This window comes from Aethalodelphis obliquidens, unplaced genomic scaffold (genome assembly GCF_003676395.1).
Source record: "Aethalodelphis obliquidens isolate GAN/ISIS:26980383/991018 unplaced genomic scaffold, ASM367639v1 scaffold12, whole genome shotgun sequence".
Lineage (NCBI taxonomy): Eukaryota > Metazoa > Chordata > Mammalia > Artiodactyla > Delphinidae > Aethalodelphis > Aethalodelphis obliquidens.
The window spans coordinates 18365456-18386807 of NW_020837956.1; the positions used below are offsets into that span (position 1 = coordinate 18365456).

Below are 21352 nucleotides of genomic sequence, written 5' to 3' on the forward strand. Positions count from 1 at the left end.
TTCCAAGCACACTGCACAAGCTGGAAATTGCCCTCATGGTAAAAAGCTAGTTAATGTGGATCTCTTCTAGTATATGATTTTGTGCTGTTTTTGCCTGTTTTTGATTGCTTTCTAGAGTCTTCTAATCACAGTTTTTTATACTTTGTTCAGACTTTACATTTTTATTGGCAAGAGAGTCAGTCCAATAAAAGCTATTTGTTCAATACCAGACTGCAACCTCTGAAATCTCAAAAAATTTCAAATAAAAAAATTAAAAGCAAAATAAAGTTTATAATTTATTTCCAATCCATTAGGATAAAAACCCACTTATGCAGCTGAACCTTTTAATTCATTTCTTCTGAAGAAAGGTACAAAAGACCAGAGTAAAACTGAGACAGGCATTTAAAGGAAAAACCCTCTGACTCAGAGTCCAAAAACAAACTGTAAATGGTTCATTCTACCAAAAGAATTAGTTTTTGTACAAAATATAATGAATTTTACACTATACACAAAGACTGCTGTATATTTAATTAAATTAGAATTCTAGTATCTGATTTTCCTCCAATTCTTCCCAAGCACAAAGTATATATGCAAGTCGGAAATCTAATAACCTCAATTGGCAGACTGTCTTAGAATAAGCTTTTACCCTTAAGATATCTGGAAAGACAGTATTGATTCTTTCCCTTGGCTCAAAGTCCAGTACATCAGTAAGTTTTAATTTAGTTTACGAAACTCTGCCATATTTACATGAACACCACACTAACGTTTAATGTTTAAACATCACCTTTTACGAAATAACATGACACAGAGCTCAGTGCAAAATCTACAAGGTCACAATCTAAGCCTAATACTAATTCGGGAAACCTCAGCAGCTTCTATCTTTATTGAAAAAGACCAAACCAATCCCTTACACATCCTACTATATAATCATTCTATGTTTATGGCCCTTCCATGAGAGAAACACAGCTTAAAATAAAACTTGGTCATAGTTAAGTCAAAGAAAATAGTTCTGTAGCACTAAGCTCAATTTTAGACCTCATCAGGAAATTAAAGTAACTTCCATACACGGATGGATATTCATACAGTAATATAATTCTGAATCAATGTTTATAACAATATTAATTTGACTTTTATATAACATTTGAAGTCTTTGTTACCTAAAACCTTTCCCAATAAAAAGTGAGCTACATTCAATTATTGCAGATAATTTTATGATAATTTTAAAGGAGTTTATATTTTAAAAGTTGAGTTTAAAGCACACAGACTTTTAATACGATTGACCAGTTATCCAAGTATCAATAATGTTAATCTTTTTCTAAATGAAAAGAAAAAATGAAATTTTATGAGCTTTATTGAAAATGTTTTAATTTGGGATGTTCCTAATTCTTGTCATCGTGTATATTTCATCATCTGTCATTATCAATATTTTATATTGGATGGTTTAGTGTTTGAGACCTTAGAAAGATACTACTCATGACCTAAAAATATGTATGGTTCTGGCTTAAAAAATTTTTTTTCTATTTATCTCAACCCTCATTTTTATTATCCAGGGAGTTCTATGGTTAGAAGAAACATGATTTAAGTTATGGTTACAGATAGCACATGATCTTAAGAAATCATCTTCTATATTTAGATAAATCTTTAAGATGAGAAAGAGTAAAGTGAAGAAGAATGTATGTCTTCATTATAAAATTCTTATCTAGTGGGGGCAAGTTTTTAACTTTAATATATTCTCTCTAAACCAAAGGTATTTTTCCTAAATGAAAAATATTTGTTACTACTATAAAATTATTATTTCCACCCATGACATTTTACATAAAAGCACCAAAGAAAATTTCTATAAACAAACTTTTAACCAGTAAACTAAGGGCAAATATCTATTTGCCTTTATTACAATATTTAAAAGGCCATGATATGAGTCTCTACTTCCTACAATGACGTTTTTATAATAAAAACCCAGGCGTACTTATACAAACAAGAAACAGAATTACTGTACATTTTTGGGGAACAAAAGGCAGCTTAACAGACTAAAACTTTTTAGTTAACAAAGTGAGCACAAGAAACCTATAAAATGTATGCAATGTATAAAAATTCAGTAATTTTTTTTAAAGTTTCACTGGAGGGATTAATAATTATTAAGAATAAAACATGGTAAATCCACTGGCTTGTAATTATCCTATAAACAGTAAGAAAGTAATAAGCAATAAATTAGAAATGTCTTAGCTCCTAGTACTTCCCTTCTCTTGCACAGAAACCACTTTTACAGCAGTTAAAATTGGCTTTCTTAAATATTAGAATTCTAACAGAAAATAAATTCCATTAGGAATAAGTTAACAGTCTACAATAGATTTCTGACAAATATATTAGAAAAAAAAATACATCAGGTCACAGGAGGACTGATCTACATGTTGTATGACAGAGTGTCTGAAAACGTCAAAATTTCTCCTTCTCCATTTCACTAGATTTGTTTTGTTGCTATCATATTACTTTCTAAATTGTTTGGTAGAAAGGTAATAGAAAAATAAAAAGTGAAAAGGATACATTGTTTAATGTCTGTAGATTTATGAAGAAGAAAAAAACCTTCAAAATACTTTTTTCCTACTACTGTTACATAGGAAAAAGTTTCATTTGGCACACAATTTGTAAAAAGAAAAAAAAAAGAAACAGAGTGTTTGGCATTCCAATCACCCACAGTGTAGTAAAGACAACAGTAGGAAAGGAAAATAGGAAAAATTACTATTTTAAGAAGAGATGTCAGAAGACAAACAACCAAAGGCTCTTATGTCTTCTACCATTCACTGTCTCTGGAATACTTTCATCTGTAACATAATATACAAATTATTATTTACATTATGATTATATTGGTAAAGAAGACCAGAATCAGTTTTTGTTCTGCTCTAACTTACAGTGCCCATCGGGATATCTGTGACCATCAAGGCAAGAAGGCCTTAAACAAAATATTCCATTTGCATTGTATACTTTATTTAAATTTATTTTACGGTTCATCTTCTGGGGTGCACAAATAATTGTAAGACTCTGAAAAGTCCTGTAAACTTAGGCTGAGTTTCTGTAGCAGATAACTATTCATAGAAGATGGTAGGTTTCTCTCTTGGAAAGTAAAACGTTCTGCAGGTTTAAACAGTAGTATCTCCAAAATCCTTGTTCCAACGTATGTATGCTTCTAAGGTTTGAGGACTCACGCTGCGTTTTATCTTTTTTAAGGATTCGGTGAAGTCAGATAATCGAATATTTCTCATCTAGATTAAAAAAAACACACATGACGATAGATGAACACATATGCAATAGTTAACCCAATGATGGATAAAAGTAATGATGCTGTTTATTAATGTTAAAATATATAGAGATGTATTCTTAGAAAATCATGCCAATCATCTTATTTTATATATTATTCTTTATTAGGCAAGTTTGCTATATAAGAAATCCTACCAAAATGCTATACCAATATACTTTCATTTCACGTTTTAGCTCCTAGGTATTAACATTTTAAATCGCAATATTTTTCCATTATAAAAACAAAACATACTCATTACAGAAAATTTGACAAAATACAGACAATCAGAAAAAAGAATCACTCACAATTCCACCGTTCAGATATACAACAACTATTGGCTTATCTCCTTCCAGTTTTTTTTCTGCGTATAGTTCCACGGAATTTTGCACTCTCAAGTCTCACTCACCACAAACACACTCTAGCTAAATTCATGCCAGGTTTATCAGAAAGGAAAGAGGAGTTTACAAGATGTACACAGGACTTTGAAGGAAATATTGCTCTTTAACTACAAGAGCAGTTAAAGAGCTCTTGGAGGAGGCTTATGTCTGAAATTTTCTAATATTAGTATTGCTTATAATACATTTTAATGTCAATTTGGTCTTATATTCTGAGATTTTTAATTGGCTTCAAGAAAGTAAAATAAAACAATACTGAGTTAATAAATACCTAATTTTTACCTAAGGATTTTCAAAAGGCAAAATGGAGTTTGGCACAAGATGACCGGTATTAAAAATTATCACTTATGTATTATCACATGTATATTTTGCTCCCAAATGAGAAGTTAAAGAAGAACTGGAGATAAAACTTCAACAACTGATATTTATCTATATTATTCTTTTTATTACTCTTATAAAACCCAATCTAACTACTTCACATCCTCTCTAATATCAACATAGCATAGATTAAGAAAATCAACTACATTTGTAACTTGTAGCCTAATCTGAAAAATTTGTCAAAATGGAAAAGGATATATTGTTACCATAATCGCTGCATGACCCCTATTTGCTCCTTATTTAACTGTAAAACACACACTGGCTCTTCCTAAAGCCCAAAATTTAGAAGAATGATGAATGTAATTGAATCTATGATACTCCTGAATATCTGTTATTAAGATTAAGGTTTCAAAAGCTTTTGATGAAATTCTAATTTATGTTCATAGTTCGGGGGTGTGTGTGTGTGTGTGTGTGTGTGTGTGTGTGTGTATTTCACTGTGGAAAACAGTATGGAGGTTTCTCAGAAAACTAAAACTAGAACTACCATATGACCCAGCAATTCCACACCTGGGTATATATCTGAAAAAAACAAAAACACTAATTTGATAAGATACATGCACCCCAATGTTCATAGCAGCCTTATTTACAATTGCCAAGATATAGAAGCAACCTAAGTGTCCATCAACAGATGAATGGATAAAGATATGGTGTGTGTGCATGTGTGTGTGTGTATAATATATATATATGCACACATATATTATACACACAATGGAATACTACTCAGCCATAAAAAAGTACAAAATTTTGCCATTTGCAGCAACATGTATGGACTTGGAGGATATCATGCTAAGTGAACTAAATGAGACAGAGAAAGACAAATACTGTATGATATCACTTACATGTGGAATTCAAAAAATACAACAAACTAGTTAATATAACAAAAAAGAAGCAGACTCAGATATAGAGAACAAACTAGTGGTTACCAGCAGGGAGAGGGCGAGAGGGGCAATGTAGGCATGGGGGAGTGGGAGGTACAAACTATCGGGTGTAAGATAGGCTCAAGGATGTATTGTACAACATGGGGTATATAGCCAATATTTTGTAATAACTGTAAATGGAAAGTAACCTTTAAAAGTTATATAGAAAATATGATATTTTAAAGTTACTAAGAGACTAATGTATATTAACAGGAAAAATCAACCGGTAGCTAGTTCAGTAAAGAGGGAAAAATAAATAGCAAAGAAGTCTTATCAAAACAAAATAATAAAAGAACTAATAAAGTTGAACTGGATACAAACTGTGTGCTTTATAAACAAAGTACATTATACTCTGAATTTATAACCAATGATTTTCAGCACTACCTTTTAAAAACACAGAATTCCAACACAATTATTTGAGTTTCTATTCTCATAAACTATAAAAGGCAAATTAGGTATATCTCATCTAAATTTCTGCATATAGACCAGCACCTGATAACACAATTATTAAAATTGTACCGAAGAATGGCTGAAAAAAATTCTAGTATACAATTTTAAAACCAAACTACTTGTGTTTTTCTGTCATCTCATAAATAAGAAAATAGAATGGATTTCCTTGATCTCTATAATAAATTGCCATTATTTAGTATTTATGTATTTTAAAATTATTTAATGGATACCTATGCAGTATTCACTATTGCCAGACTTTTCTAAGTTCTTTAAAAATATTAACTCATAACCCAGGACTAATGACTAAAAGCTATTATCAAATTATTAATACTAAAATCATTAGGTTAAAAATAAACTTAAACTGAATGAAAGCATACAGTAGAACCAAAAACTATAACACTGTAACCTGACTACACATAATTAGTGGAATGGTCACAAAAGGTACCAAAAAATGTTATTTTTTGTAATTCATTCAGTAGTTTTAATTTTAGTATATGGTCTGTCCAAGGGACAAAGACAGAGGCCTAAAATGTCACACAATGGGCCTTTCCTCAACTTTAGGGGGCCAGAGTACATATATGAAATATCAAGTTTACCTGTCCTGAGTCCAAGGTAGGGAGAGTGGTGTGTGGAAAAGAAATAATTCATGCACAAGGCTTACTTTCTGGGTAGAAAAGTACTATTAGGTTATGCTATAAGTATAAGAACATTTTAAAAAATCATATATTGATGGGATACTGTAAATAAATTATAACCTTAAGACAGTACTAATACATTTTTAAAAATTAGAAAAATGTGGAATCAAAATTATGAATCAGATAAAAGGGACCTGAAACTTATACTTTAAACATGAATTTTTAAGGTAATAGTAGCTAAACACCAAAGTATATGACATGTGGAATTCTCTGTTCCTAAGCTTCATTCATGTCAAACACACTCCAGGTAAACTAGACTGCTGAAATGGAAAAAGGTGGTTGCAAGAAGTCTGAAGGCTTTCTTAGTAATGTAGTTGGTTAAGCACCATGCACAAGATGCCTGAAGACAACCTCAAATTTACTTGGAAGCCTGAAGAAAAAAGACTGCCAAAATGTACTCATACTCAAGTACATTTATTCTCTATGTTAAGAGTTCACTTGGACAGGACTCTCTGCAATGTAATGTGCAGATCCCCTAGCCAGCCACCAGCCTCTAGCCCATGCCTCTGGGGTTTTTTATTGTTTTTTTTTGTTTGTTTTGTTTTCAGTTCACATTTGGACTCCACTGGAGTTCTATTCTCTCTTCTGTTCCAAGAATGAAGTCTCTTTGGTTAGTAATGTTTCGGTGCTATCTGAGCTCTGAGAGATAAGTTACATAATTCAAATCTGATTTAAACTGGCTGGTTACATAGTTATGATCATTCTACATATCCAATTCTATATTTTGCTGGCAATTTTTTTCAGAAGAAATGCTTCAGCATCTCATAAGGGGACCTCCCATATTTTTTAAATGTAATGAATTACATTACAATGGAAACTGTATTGCTTTTATAAGGAAGACATAAACATTACTGAAAAACTAACAAAATAGAACATCAAGGGATTAACCTGTTACAAGCTATATTCATAATGTATAAAATCCTCAAGTTGCCTATAATTTTGTTCTGTTTAGTATTTATGTAATATGATTTGACAGAAAATGACTTAATGATTATGTTATATTTATTGTGTATTACCAAAGGACACCATAAGAGACTAGTTGGACAGTCCTCCATATTTTCTAATCAGATAAACTAGAAAAATCCAGACAAAAGATAAAAGATATGTTTTACAATCTAGAGGACCAGAACGAAAAAAAGATAATTGTAAAATAGTATACCTCACTGGCAGACATATTCTTCACTTGTTCTGGTTTCAGTTCTGTAAAATATAAAAGTCACTTACAAAAAAAAGACTTCCAAGTTTAAACTAACGAAGTACAATAATCTAAAAGTATATGTTCAATATAAATCATTATATTAAAAGAGACATACATTAATATTAAGAGCACATACAATTTATAAATGCTTAGAATAATATTCCTTCTTAGGAAGGCATTCAATTTCTTTATATATTGCTCAAGAACAACAGATTCTACAAATTTCATAGTAAACTTAAAATAATACAACTTGTTCTTTATAAAAGGCATTTGTTGTTTTAAGCCAACAACTTTGTTTCAGAATAACAGCTAAAATATTCTAAAAAATGCACGATTTATACATTAGCTACTGATTCTGAGTCCAGTATCTGAACAAGATTTCATGCCTCCTGCAGAAAGAAAGCTTGACTAAAATGCTTTACCCAGAGTTTCAAACTATATTCTCAAGATTACATTTATTATTCTCTAAAGCAGCAGTTCTTAATCAGTACCCTGTTTCACTGTTAGAGATATGTTCTAGAAGCTGAATGTTCCATGTTCAATTTTACCACCATAGCCAGTAATCTGAGTGCATACCTGAGAGCATCACCCATCCACTGCCCATGCTGCCTGTGGAAGAGTAGCTGAGAACATCTAGTCTAAAGTGATTATCACAGTGAGTTTAATCTAACATAACCTAAAAGTGATAGATGTGGTATTTCAGAGTCAACAAATTACCTTGAATCAAAACAGAGCAATGAATGATATACTTTGCTGCAATTTTTCAAAGATAACATATAATGATAAAAGTTAAAACTTCTATTTATATGTTTCCTTACACACATTAATTTCAAGTCATACTAGAATACTGAAATGAAAAGAACCAAAAAATAGATAAGAAAATCTTCCCTTTATTATTCTTTTCCACTTGCTTTAAAAAGTTTTCATTTTCTTGAGTTTTCTGCTGCTAACCTACTATCAAGAAGCGAAACCTGCTGTCCAGAACAGGGCTCATGGTCCACCACTCATCCATGGACTGTCTTTGTATTGTCTGTGAGCTAAGAATGGTTTCACAGCTTTTTGTTGTTGTTGGAAAAAAAAAAAAAAAAAAAAAAAGAGGAGGATGAGCAGGAGGAGGAGGAGGAGTCAGAAGAAGATGCAACAGAGCATATGTGGCCCATGAGTCTAAAACTATTTTCAGAAAGGTTTGTTGACCCTAAGTCTAGAAACTTTGTATCAAGTTTTAATCAAGTTTTCCACTGATATAGTTTTACTGCTTTCTTACTAATAAAAAATACCTCTCAATAGGGACTTCTTAAACTTCTGAAGTGGTCTAAAAAACAGTTGTAAATGTTTCAAGCTTTTGTATTCCTACCTCGGATAGGACCCAGTGCTGCATCTTTTGCCAAAGCTGTTAGATCACTTCCTGAGTATCCATCGGTCATTCTGAGAATGGGAAAGAAGAAAGAGCAACTTATTTTCACCTTTGCAGATTTAAATCTCCACAGAATAAGAGAGTAAAACCTAGCTTGCCTTTGTTATCAAGCAGACAGCTATGTGATTTGATTTGAAGGGCAGAGGAAGGCCTACTTGCTAAAAACAAACAGCCGACTGGTTCCTTATAATGCCTCGAATTTTCATTATTAGAACTATTCCTTTAGATTAAAGTATACTATATCTCCAGGAGGCTCCATTAAATTGTAAATTTGTGCCCTGGAAAGGTAACATCTATAAGCCATTGCTGGCCGACTGACACATAACCACAATTACTTCTCTATAAGTTAATGAGTCTTTATCTTCACAAAGAGAACTGCCTTGATGAAATGAGGGCCAATCAAGGAAGATTTCTTTAAATGTAGGACAGACAGGGTGAAGGAAGGGTCTGGGATAGAAAACATTGGCAAAAGGAGGCACACCTGAATGGGATGCCACAGTGGAGATCCTGGGCAGCCAAGACACTATCAAAGGGAACTAAGAACTAGGGAGGCAAAGAGGAAGAGGGAAATAAAACAGGGAAAAAAAGCATTTACGTATCATGTACTATGTTAAATAACTGCACAAACATTATTAGCAAAATATTTTATTGGAATTCAAAGAAGGATCTCAGTATTTCCAAGTACTGAATTTGTTATTTTTTCATAGGTATCTGGGAACTCAGAGTTTTTACCAACATAACTAGCTATTCACATTCTTATTGAACATTTTAAATTACTTTATGAGATTTTTTTCAATGACTAAAATTCATGAGTGTATCTCCTATATTCAGTTTCTACTTAATACACCACTCATAAAAAAAAGCTGAAGAAGTCAAAGTTTAAAAAAATTATGTGGGGCTTCCCTGGTGGCGCAGTGGTTGAGAGTCTGCCTGCCAATGCAGGGGACACGGGTTCGTGCCCAGTCCAGGAAGATCCCACATGCCGGAGCGGCTGGGCCCGTGAGCCATGGCCGCTGAGCCTGCGCTCCGCAACGGGAGAGGCCACAGCAGTGAGAGGCCCGCGTACCAAAAAAAAAAGAAAAAAAAATTATGTGTAAGCAAAATAAGTTTAAGTGAAAATATGTGTTGGTGTAGGCAGATATGAGATGTTTTACATTTTAAAAATTACTTCAGGGCTTCCCTGGTGGCGCAGTGGTTAAGAACCTGCCTGCCAATGCAGGGAACACAGGTTCGAGGGCTGGTCCAGGAAGATCCCACATGCCACGGGGCAACTAAGCCTGTGAGCCTCAACTACTGAGCCTGCGCTCTAGAGCCCATGAGCCACAACTACTGAGCCCGTGTACCACAACTACTGAAGCCCGCGTGCCTAGAGCCCGTGCTCTGCAACAAGAGAAGCCACCGCAATGAGAAGCCCACACACCACAACGAAGAGTAGCCCCCGCTCACCAAAACTAGAGAAAGCCCACATGCAGCAACGAAGACCCAACACAGCCAAAAATAAATAAAATAAATTTATTAAAAATTACTTTAATACCACTTATAAGTTTTAATAAATTTATAAAAAGAATATATACTACCATCATTAGCTGTTTAGGTCATGTCTTCTAGAGGATCTAGAAACTAAAATTTAGACACCATATATATAAGAAAATGAGATGAGAGAAGGTAAAGGAAGTAGAGAATGAAACAATAAGAAGTTTTCTGATAAATTACTCATTTCATACATGAGCTTACTTTAAAGAAAACAAAAAGAATTCTTAAAAAAAAACAACTGCAAGATAGACTAAATCAAATTACTCACCTAGCAAGTTGTGCTAGTTCTTTTTGGGTCAATGGGCTTCCTTGTTTACATAATAGATTTTTTAATAAAAGTAGTCGTGTCTGAAAAGAAATTTTAAAGAATTATCAGTCCTAAGAATTGGCTTAATAAAATATCCAGGATTTAGGAACTGAATGATCTTATACAAACCACTCTACCTCTTAGAGACTCACACATATATCTGTTAAAATAACAATTTTTTGAGAGTTCCTGAAAGAGTTAAAAACAATCCAAATAAAACACTAAGAAAGTAGCTGCTGTTACTACCAAGGATGCTAAGGGTCTGAGCTAGACACCACAATTAAAAAAAAAAAGTTTTATAGAGATATGAATTCATGTAACATGGAATCTCACCCTTTTGAAGTGTATAATTCAATGACTTTTAGTAAGTTTAGAATTGTGCAACCATCACCATAATCCAATTTTAGAACATTTCTATCACCCCAAAAAGTTCACTTGTGTCTGTTTGCAGTTAATCCCGACTTCCACCCACACCCTTACCTAATCACTATCTACTTTGTTTCCAGAAGTGAGCCTTTTCTAGACATTTCATAAAAATGGAATCATATGATAGGAAATCTTTTGCATCTGGCATCTTTATTTAGTATGTTTTTGAGGTTCATCCATATTATGGTATGTGTAAGTAGCTCATTCCTTTTATTGATAAACAGTATTCCATTAAATGGATATACCACATTTGTATATCCTTTCACCAACTGATGACTTTTTTTTTAAGGATTTTTAAAAATTTATTTATTTATTTATTTTTGGCTGTGTTGGGTCTTCGTTGCTGCGTGTGGGCCTTCTCTAGTTGCAGCGAGCAGGGGCTATTCTTCGTTGTGGTGTGTGGGCTTCCCATTGCGGTGGCTTCTCTTGTTGCGGAGCACGGGGTCTACTTAGTTGCTCTGCAGCATGTGGGATCTTCCCAGACCAGGGCTCGAACCTGTGTCCCCTTCACTGGCAGGTGGATTCAGGCCACCAGGGAAGCCTGAAGACTATTTTAGATTCTCTGTAGTTCTTGGCTATTATTTATAATGCTGTTATAAAAATTCTTGTACATGTCTGTGTAGACATATGTTTTCATTTCTCTTGGGTAGATTCTTAGGAATGAAGTTTTGGGGTCTTACAGTAAGTTTTCTGTTTATCTTTTTAAGAAACCACCAAACTTTTCCAATGCAGCGGTACCATGCACTGGAAGACTTAATACTGTCAAGATGGAAGTTCTTGTTTCTGCCTTAAAAAAAATTCAAACACAGATACATACCTCCTCATTTGGCAAAGACACATATACCCGTTTGGTGAAACGCCTAAAAAAAGGATTCAAGCCATCTCAGAAATACAGTTTTGAATTTACAGATAATTCAGTTCAAGTAGCACATAACAAGAACAAAGCTTTAAATATAATGCTGAAGGCATTTGAATACATTTTAGTAGTTATCAGTATAAAAGTTACTCTTTTAAAATATTCTAGTTAAATATATAAAATAGATAACTAATAAGGACCTACTGCATAGCACAGGTAACACTACCCAATACTCTGTCATGATCTATATGGGAAAATAATCTAAAAAAGAGTGGATATATGTATAACTGATTCACTTTGCTATACACTTGAAACTAACACAAAATTGTAAATCAAATATACTCCAATAAAGAGTTAAAAAAATTCTAGTTAATGTTTAAAAATCCTTAATTCAATATTGTCAGAATTAAATTAACCATTTATGTATTTGTATTTTTTTAACAGCAGTAACACTTTAAAACAAAATATCTGATATAAGAAGTTGAAGAAACAGATCTCTGCTGTCTTCTTGAAACAAAACAATTAAAACCAACAAGGACAACAGAAACAGAAATGTAAACTCCATCATCAACAAACTACGTAACATTTACAGAACTAAAATGTATGAAGAAGGGCTGCCTAGGGCAGTGAAAATTACACTGACAAAGGTGAATACAGACAGCACCTGCCACTGCAAATTTTAGACATGGCTGTCAGAGCAGAATTTTCCAGAGGAAACAGAGAGCACACTCTGAGGGATAATAAAACTACCTCCCCATATTTAAACAAACATGTGAGGACTGGCTCTGCAGATCATGTGACCCTAGTCAGTAGCAAGGGAATGGCAAGGAAGATGAGTCTGAACAAAGAAACTCAAAGATACATCATCTTTGTAAGACGACATCAATCAGTCTGGCAAGATGACAAGCTGTTTTGCAATGACCAATCTTTTTCAGTTGAAGAAGACTAAATCAACCCAATCGCTTATTTATATACACGTATACTTCTTTATCAGGTACGGCTTTGTTGTGAGTCAGGGAGACTGCCCACCAGTCCAGGGTATTCATAGGACAACTCAAGATACATGGTTGCTATCTTACTTTTCTACCTCTTCTACAATATCCTTCCAAATTAGGTTTTCCAAGAAAACTCCCCTTATTCAAATAAAATTAATAAGCAAAAGAGACAAAAGCGTAGGACTGATTTTAAAAAACAGTGCCAAAAAAAAGAGGGGAAAGAATACATTAAACATAAAACAGATAAAATGAAGAACATGCACAAGAGGATTTTGCCTTAAAGCAAATTAAAATTGTGACCAAATATCTTTCCAAGAAATAAAATAATTTGATGAAAAAAAAAAGGCTCCTATGAAATAAGAGCTCAGTGAGATATAAAGGCTCAAGGAAATGACATACAAAGGCTCAAAGAAGTAGACAACAGAAGATGAAAAATGGGTTTGCAGAGATCAGGAAACCAATAAAAAAGAAAACAAAAACCACCACAGAAACAAAGGCTACAAAAGTAGTAGTAGTAGTATTAGAAAGGAGATTAGACACTAACCCTACTGGATTAACCCATAAATGTGAATAAAAGCAGGCTGGCTTCAGACTTTCACACTGCAACATCCAATCCTAGAAACAATGGGGCAATGTTATAAATTCCTCAGGAAAAGAACGGGAGATCCAAGAATTTTATGCTGAGCCAAACTATCCTCCCAGTAGAAAGGGAATACATTTGATCAAACACAGGAGAAGAGAGCATATGGCTCCCATGAGCTGTGCTTTATCAGCTTCTCATGAAGCCCAGTAAAAGAGGGTAAAAATCAGTTTTGGTGTTTTGATACTTTAATCCAACCCAGAAGAAATAAGTAATTTCCCTAAAACCATAAAGTTAAAAATAGTTTTCCTGATATCATGCTGGTCCTGTCCTCAAAATCTTCAGTTGGTAACAAGAGACCAGAAGATGGATATAGAGAGGAAAATAATGAATTTAGTCTTAAAATTGAGAGAGAAGGAAACAAGAAATACGTCAGATGAACACGTGAGTAAATACATCTGTAATAAATGTGTGCGTTTCTACATAAATCTCCCTACCTGAGAACAGCCTCATCAAGCTCTTGTGGCCTGTTAGTTGCACCCATTACAAGCACTCTGTCATCTCCAGCAGATTGTACCTATAAGCCAAATTTTTTTTTTCAATACTTTTAGATAAATAACAAAGAAGAACATAATAAAGATATTTATTTCTAATTTGGGCCATTCAATAGGAAAATACCCTAAAATGCTACCACATTAAAAATATCATAATCAATACTTACACCATCAAATTCTATTAGAAATTCAGTTTTTAGACGTCTACTAGCATCGTGTTCTCCTTCTCTTCTTTCACACAAAAGGCTATCAACTTCATCTAGAGGAAATAAAAGGATCTCTAGTTTACCACTTAGGTTATTAATATAATGGGTCCTACTCAATTTATTAGACAGTTTTTAACTTTGTGCTTCTTTAAAACTTTTTACTTCTGCAACTATACTTCAATAAAAAATAAATTAAAAAAAACTTTTTACTTCTGAATAATCTTTCCCATCATATCCCTCACATTTGGAAAAGGGAATTTTACAAATGCTCAACTAAGTTGTTGGAAAACATGTTCTTACCTATAAAAATTATAGAAGGTTGAAGTTCTCGAGCCACAGCAAAAAGAGCTCTCACCAATTTCTCTCCTTCTCCCACCTAAAACAAGGCATTATATACACTGTTATACCCATAAAATGCAAGATTATTCCAGCTTTTTAAATTTCACTATTAAAAGTCTAGAACCTAGGAATTTAATTTCCTTTCTTTGCAACAACCAAAGATTTGGTTTAAGGAATGGGGGTATGGGAGTGTTCCTGAATTGTCCCTTATAATTTTAGAAAATAGACTACTTATTTATTATTTAAGATGGTCTGGTGAGTACTTTAAAAAATGACAAATATCTCTGTCTTGTTTCACTCTGCATTCCTAAGACTTGAGAATGGAATAGCTATTGGGATATAACTACTGAGAAAGAGGGAATAATAGAGAAGAGAGAGATGCAGCACGTATTCTTAAGCCCTAGGTTGCAGGGTATATTTATAGAAGCAGGTAAGTTGGAAAATGCTCTAAATAAAACTTGCTCTATTGAGAACACCGTGAAAACCCATTCTCACAATATCACTGTCAATAAATATCAAAGTATTTCTAGGAGGTCTATGAACACTCCTTAAGACATTCCCAGGGGCTGAAATACTATACTAAAGCCATTCTATGCACCAAAGCATCTAACGAAAGAGTCATGAGGTTTGTGGTAATCTACTGCAAAAACTATTTTGTTCTCTAGGTGGCATCTATTCTTTTTATTGAAAATTAAATAAAAGAAAAAAGGAAAGGCCCCAGAATTAGAATCTTCAAAACAAATATTCTCAGAGCCGGAAGGAACTGCAAGAGATCACCTCTTATGACATCAACACTTTATAAGTGAAGTAAATATAGTAAGACTTATTCATAACTGCTAACAAATCTTGTACATGAATTTGAAAGAAGATCTATGTATTTAATAAATAGAACCTGGTTTATATTTTTAAAAAATAAATGAAGTAAAGCCTAAAGTGATACTTTCTTAAGGCCAGCTTGGCATGTAAAAGTTAGGCTGGAATCCCTACCTCCTAGCTTCCAAGACAATGCTTTCTGTTATAGTATGTGCATAATATGGGTAAACCTACTTTAATAACAATTTTACGTATAAAATTTCACACAGGAAGTAAAATTTAACCAGGAAAAGTATCATTTTATAGTTATTTTTAATTACTTTACAAAATTAAGACCCCTGCCAATACCTGATTTGGACTTCTAGCCTCCAAAATACAATACAATAAATTTCTATTGTTCAAGCCAGCCAGTTTGTGGTACTTTAATACACAGCCCTAGCAAACAAATACAGTATTTAACAGAATAATTTCAATTTTAAAAGAACCTAGCAAATGCACATAACTTTCTACTTTGAAGAGTGATATTCAGCATATCTAAATAATAGATATAAAACTCAAAAACATTTTGGTGTAATGTTCTTACCATTTATACTTAACACAGTAACGTTTAGACAGTAACTTAGAACATGACAATACTGGAAAAAAGAATACTCACGTATTTTGAAGTTAAACTTGCAGCACTTATATTAAAGAAGGTTGCACTAGATTCTGCAGCTACTGCTTTAGCCTTTAAAAATCACAAGGGTAAATATTAGTTCAACTGCTTTAAAAAGATAACCACATCTGATCAATTTAAGTTCTAGAAAAGATTTCCTAAAAATATAAGCCATGACACAATTCTCAACATATGGCAATCAATGTGTTTTCTTCTCAGCAATGAGGAAAAGCTCTAGGAAGAGCTATGCTTCTTTCCACTCTCTTTTTCTCTAAGAGAGAAGTGACAGGGAGAGGTTAAAGAAAAAAAAAAAAGAGGGTATTATTCTCTTCCTAGTTATAGAAGATAACTGCTTGGAGAAATACAAACAGCTAACGGAAAAAGTTACTCTTTCCCTATTTATGTTTTCCCTCTAGGAGAGCTATGCAGGAGAAAGATATCCAAATCCTACCAAAAACTTTTGGCAAAAGGACACAGAAAAAAAAAATCTGTTGTATGTCAACTATGCCTCAATTTAAAAAAAAAGAAAGAAATCTGTATCATGCTGATTATTTTATTTAAATAAACCTGTTACAATAGTAAAAAAAAAAAATCAAAGATTAGGAAGATACTCAATATAGTAAGGTAAGCTCTTCTACAGTAAAATTTTATTATTTAACTTGGGAAAATAATGAAAATTACACTATTAAATTTAGCCAGCCCCAAACTACTATGGAAGATAACGTATGTGGGTTTCCACCTACTTCGTCATTAAAAACTAGTTTAAAAATTGGGAGTTCCCTGGTGGTTCAGAGGTTAGGACTTGGCGTTTTCACTGCTGTGGCCCTGGGTTCAATCCCTGGTCAGGGAACTAAGATCCTGCAAGCCACTCAGTGTGGCCATAAAAAAAAGTATATTATAGCAAAGGCAAGTCATAAATAATAGACTCAGGGACAATGAAAAGTTTCTTTTTTCATATTATCTCCCAAATATCTCAACAGAACATGCACATTTAAAAAGAATTCTTGGGGGGCTTCCCTGGTGGCGCAGTGGTTGAGATTCCACCTGCCGATGCAGGGGACATGGGTTCGTGCCCCGGTCCGGGAAGATCCCACACGCCGCGGAGCGGCTAGGCCCGTGAGCCATGGCCGCTGAGCCTGCGCGTCCGAAGCCTGTGCTCCGCAACAGGAGAGGCCACAACAGTGCGAGGCCAGCGTACCGCAAAAAAAAAAAAAAAAAAAAAATTCTTGGGACTTCCCTGGTGGTACAGTGGTTAAGACTCTGCAATCCCAATGCAAGGGGCCCGGATTCAATCCCTGGTCAGGGAACTAGATGCCACATGCATGCCAAAACTAAGAGTTCGCATGCCACAACTAAGGAGCACACATGCTGCAACTAAGACCCAGCACAACCAAATAAATAAATATATATTTTTTTAAGTTTAAAAAATAAAAATAAAAAGAATTCTTACCAGCATTGTTTTCCCATTTCCAGGTGGACCAAAGAGTAACAGTCCTCTGGCAGGAGCTCTAAGCCCTGTGAACAACTTAAAAATACACACTTTAGTTCACAACCATGATTCTGGAGACAATTTTTCCAGACATTTTAAGTATTATTTGTTATCTAAAAAGCACCATCTTTCAATAGCATCCTCCCAAAGAGAGCTGCCCAGAGCTCTAAAGAGAACACATAACCAATAAATTAGAATAATTATTAAAAACAGAAGAAAACAAAATGAATTAAAACCAAACCCTTATTGATCAAAATGAAAGCAGATTGGTTAAACAAGACATATTGAACATAGTATGCCTCTCTACTTCCTTTAGAAATCTCACCAAATAATAGTAAATGAATAAAAAAGATACAAATCTTCAAAACAAAACAAAAAATACAAAAGGAGACAACAGAGGACACAAATTTTTGTACATGGAGAGCTGATAAAGTGTGGTAAATTATTTAACGGAGTTGAAGGAGCTAAAACCTAAGTGCCAGCTTGTGAAGGGATACCTAGATACAAGGAGCAAGCTGATGTGAACAAAAAACCCTGGAACATCTCAGGAACTGGAGGCACCAGGTACCAGAGAAAGCAGCAGTAAGGTAGCTGGCCAAAAACAGGGGAACTGATTGAAAATCTGTATGAAGAACAATGGAACCCATGCTCTTGCCCCCACCAAGAGCACGCCGGCAAGTACTTCTCTTCCACAACCAAAGGAGAGAAATTTAACCAGAGTCTCCAAACTCTGGGACACCAGGCATGGCAGGAATGAAGGGTGAAGCACCCGACTGATAACACTTTACTTAATAGTGAAAGTGTATGTACTTTTAAGTTGAACCATATGAAGCGGCTGATATTCAACTTAAAGACGGAATATTTTTTTGAGTGGTTTTAGGTTTACAGAAAATTTAATGGAAAGTATAGAGAGTTTCCACATAACTCCTCACTTCCCCCATTTCCCCTATTATTAACATCTTGCATTAGTATAGTACATTTAATACAGCTGATGAATAGTGATATGTTAATACAGCTGATGAACAGTGATATAATACTATTAACCTAAGTCCATATTTTACATTAGGGTTCACTATTTGTGTCACATATCCACCATTACAGTTTCAACCTAAATCTTGACATCTAATCAAATTATCAACAAGGGAAGACAGCAGATTAAATATATTTTCAGATATGTGAAATCTCAAAATATTGTCTCACATGACCCTTTCTCAGGAACTTACAGGAGGATGTATGCCATCAAAATGAGAAAATAAATCATGAAAGAGAAAATAAGGAATCCAAAAAACCCAGAGATCCATTAAAATTGAAAGACAAAGAAAAGTTCCATGATGATGGTGAAGCAAGATTATAGAACAGCTATGAAATAAGAACAACTGGTCGAATGGAACAGAAAAAGGTGGTTCCAGACAAAGGGGTTCCAAGAAAAAAAACAACTGAGCTAATGAATTTTCAAATTGGTTTGACAATTGGTAAGATGAAAACTAAGCAAAAAAGTAACACAATTATTTAGGGGGGAAAAAAAACCTATACAAGGGAAAAAAAAACACACTATCCTACTCAGCGTGGTACTTAACATTTACAAGAAATGAATATTGATTTAACCTCAGCAATGATATACTACACTGGGAGGATGGGGTAGGGAATGTGTGATATAATGGAGCTAAGGGTTCATCAAATTAAAGATTCTACATGAAAAAAAAAGAATTGGCTTTATAAGATTATTACTTAAAGAGGTAAGTTCAAAAACTTTTAAAAAAGCAAATGTTCAAGCTAACATATTTAGAAATTCATGGAAATTTTACTAGTAGGTAGAACCTTTTAAAATTAGAGAACAGTCACATTCTTCTATAAAACTGAAAGAAAATGCTATTATTAAGCAGCAAGATAACAAAATAAACATAAGAGCTCTACAGATGAACCGGTTTGCAGGGCAGAAATTGAGACACAGATGTAGAGAACAAATGTATGGACACCAAGGGGGGAAAGCGGCGGGGGGTGGGGGTGGGGGTGGGATGAATTGGGCAATTGGGATTGACATCTACCCGCTGATGTGTATAAAATGGATGACTAATAAGAACCTGCTGTATAAAAAAATAAATAAAATTAAATTCAAAAATTAAGAAAAAAACACAAGAGCTCAGAAAAATGCTGACAAATAAGCTGGACAGGATATGAAAGAGGTCTATGAAATAGGACAGAAGAATATATACTTTCGTTGTAAAATTTTTGAGAAAAGTATGTAGACAGATCACTGTGATATACTTTGAAATGTACTGCTTTGGGGTCGGAAGGTACATTTTATTTTATATTCTTCTTACAGTTTCAACTTGTTTCAAAGATTAATATTTGTGATTTTAAAAAATTACTTTTAAAGTATTTAAAACATAGTCCTATTTGATGGCAGGGAGATGGACAAGAGTTTTTTCAATGTCCTTTCCAAGTCCATGACTTCATGAATGAACAAGGGTTAAAGTACTTGCTTTAGGTAATTCTGAGAAGAAATTAACTCAAGCATATATTTAAAACATTTTTTATCTCCTTAAAGCCATTTTTAGTGTTCGGTGACTTAATTATGATTCCGTGTTTCTATGATGAAATAAAAATTCTAGCACACTAAAGAATGAATAAGTTCGTCATGATGCCTGTCATACCCAACTTTCCAATCTAGCCTAACAATGTCCCCACCGTGGTCCATGCAAGCGCCCCACTGTGGAGAATTATGAATAAAGCTGATTTGTTGCACAATGGAGATGCTTTATGAAATAAGTCTGACCCATTCACGGCTTACCACAATCCATTTTATGGGTCTACTGTGAAAAGCTGAGCTAGAACAATCATATTCCCTTTCTGCATTAGAATCTGAACTAGAATTATAAAAATGGTCCAATTGGCAGGTGTGGAGACACACAAATGGTCCAAACCCTGAGGTCTGGCTCTACCTCAAATGCTGTCCTTCCTCAAGCCCCAATTTAGTACATTTACTAAGGTTTCTGCCCCTCCCAAGGTTAGGTTATTCAATTTTGAAATTCCAGTTTTTTCTAACATATGGCGCTACCATGGAAATATGCCAAAATGTAAAGTCATATGCTGTTTGATCTCACTTTCCACTTTAGATATGTTCCCTAAAGTTATGGGTAGAGTAGAAGCTGAATGCCTTCTAGCACAGTCCAAATATTTACTTACTACCTCTCTAATTTTAGATATATTTTTGTACCCTAAGAAGCATACCACTGAATAAATACTAAACTCCATACTTAAGAATTAGCTGGAGGCTCTTTGCTGGGACTAATGGCGGACTCCTGGAGGGCTCATGCCAAGGAGTACTTCCCAGAACTTCTGCTGCCAGTGTCCTTGTCTCCACGGTGAGCCACAGCCACCCCCCGCCACTGCAGGATACCCTCCAACACTAGCAGATACACCAGAAATACATCTACACGTGGAGCAACTCCTACAGAACACCAAGAGAACGCTGGCAGAAGACCTCAGACATCCCAAAAGGTAAGAAACTCCCCACGTACCTGGGTAGGGCAAAAGAAAAAAGAATAAACAGAGACAAAAAAATAGGGACGGGACCTGCACCAGTGGGAGGGAGCCGTGAAGGAGGAAAACTTTCCACACACTAGGAAGCCTCTTCGCGGGCAGAGACTGCGGGTGGCGGAGGGGGAAAGCTTCGGAGCCGTGGTGGGGAGCGCAGCAACAGGGGTGCGGAGGGCAAAGCGGAGAGATTCCCGCACAGAGGATCAGTGCCGACCAGCACTCACCAGCCCGAGAGGCTTGTCTGCTCACCCGCCGGGGCGGGCGGGGCTGGGAGCTGAGGCTTGGGCTTCGGCCGGAGCGCAGGGAGAGGACTGGGGTTGGCGGCGTGAACACAGCCTGAA

At 34.6% G+C, this 21352-nt stretch overlaps 1 protein-coding gene across 7 annotated transcripts in view; it reads right to left on the reverse strand.

Moving 5' to 3' along the window:
- Positions 1–262: 262 nt before the first annotated feature.
- Positions 263–21352, reverse strand: part of SPAST (spastin) — a 62482-nt gene continuing 41392 nt past the window's right edge. For 3 of the 7 annotated variants that reach the window (XM_027113442.1, XM_027113443.1, XM_027113446.1), the window contains exons 8-17: positions 17433–17507; positions 15983–16054; positions 14476–14551; positions 14137–14228; positions 13913–13992; positions 11802–11844; positions 10520–10599; positions 8659–8729; positions 7266–7306; positions 263–3236 (exon numbers count right to left, since the gene is read on the reverse strand). In XM_027113442.1, the coding sequence (XP_026969243.1) occupies positions 3114–3236; positions 7266–7306; positions 8659–8729; positions 10520–10599; positions 11802–11844; positions 13913–13992; positions 14137–14228; positions 14476–14551; positions 15983–16054; positions 17433–17507 (753 nt within the window). In that variant the 3' untranslated portion in view covers positions 263–3113. Of the gene's footprint in view, positions 3237–7265; positions 7307–8658; positions 8730–9199; positions 9262–10519; positions 10600–11801; positions 11845–13912; positions 13993–14136; positions 14229–14475; positions 14552–15982; positions 16055–17432; positions 17508–21352 lie in introns of those variants that run through there. The other 4 variants (XM_027113444.1, XM_027113445.1, XR_003434102.1 and 1 more) reach the window with 4 other exon arrangements.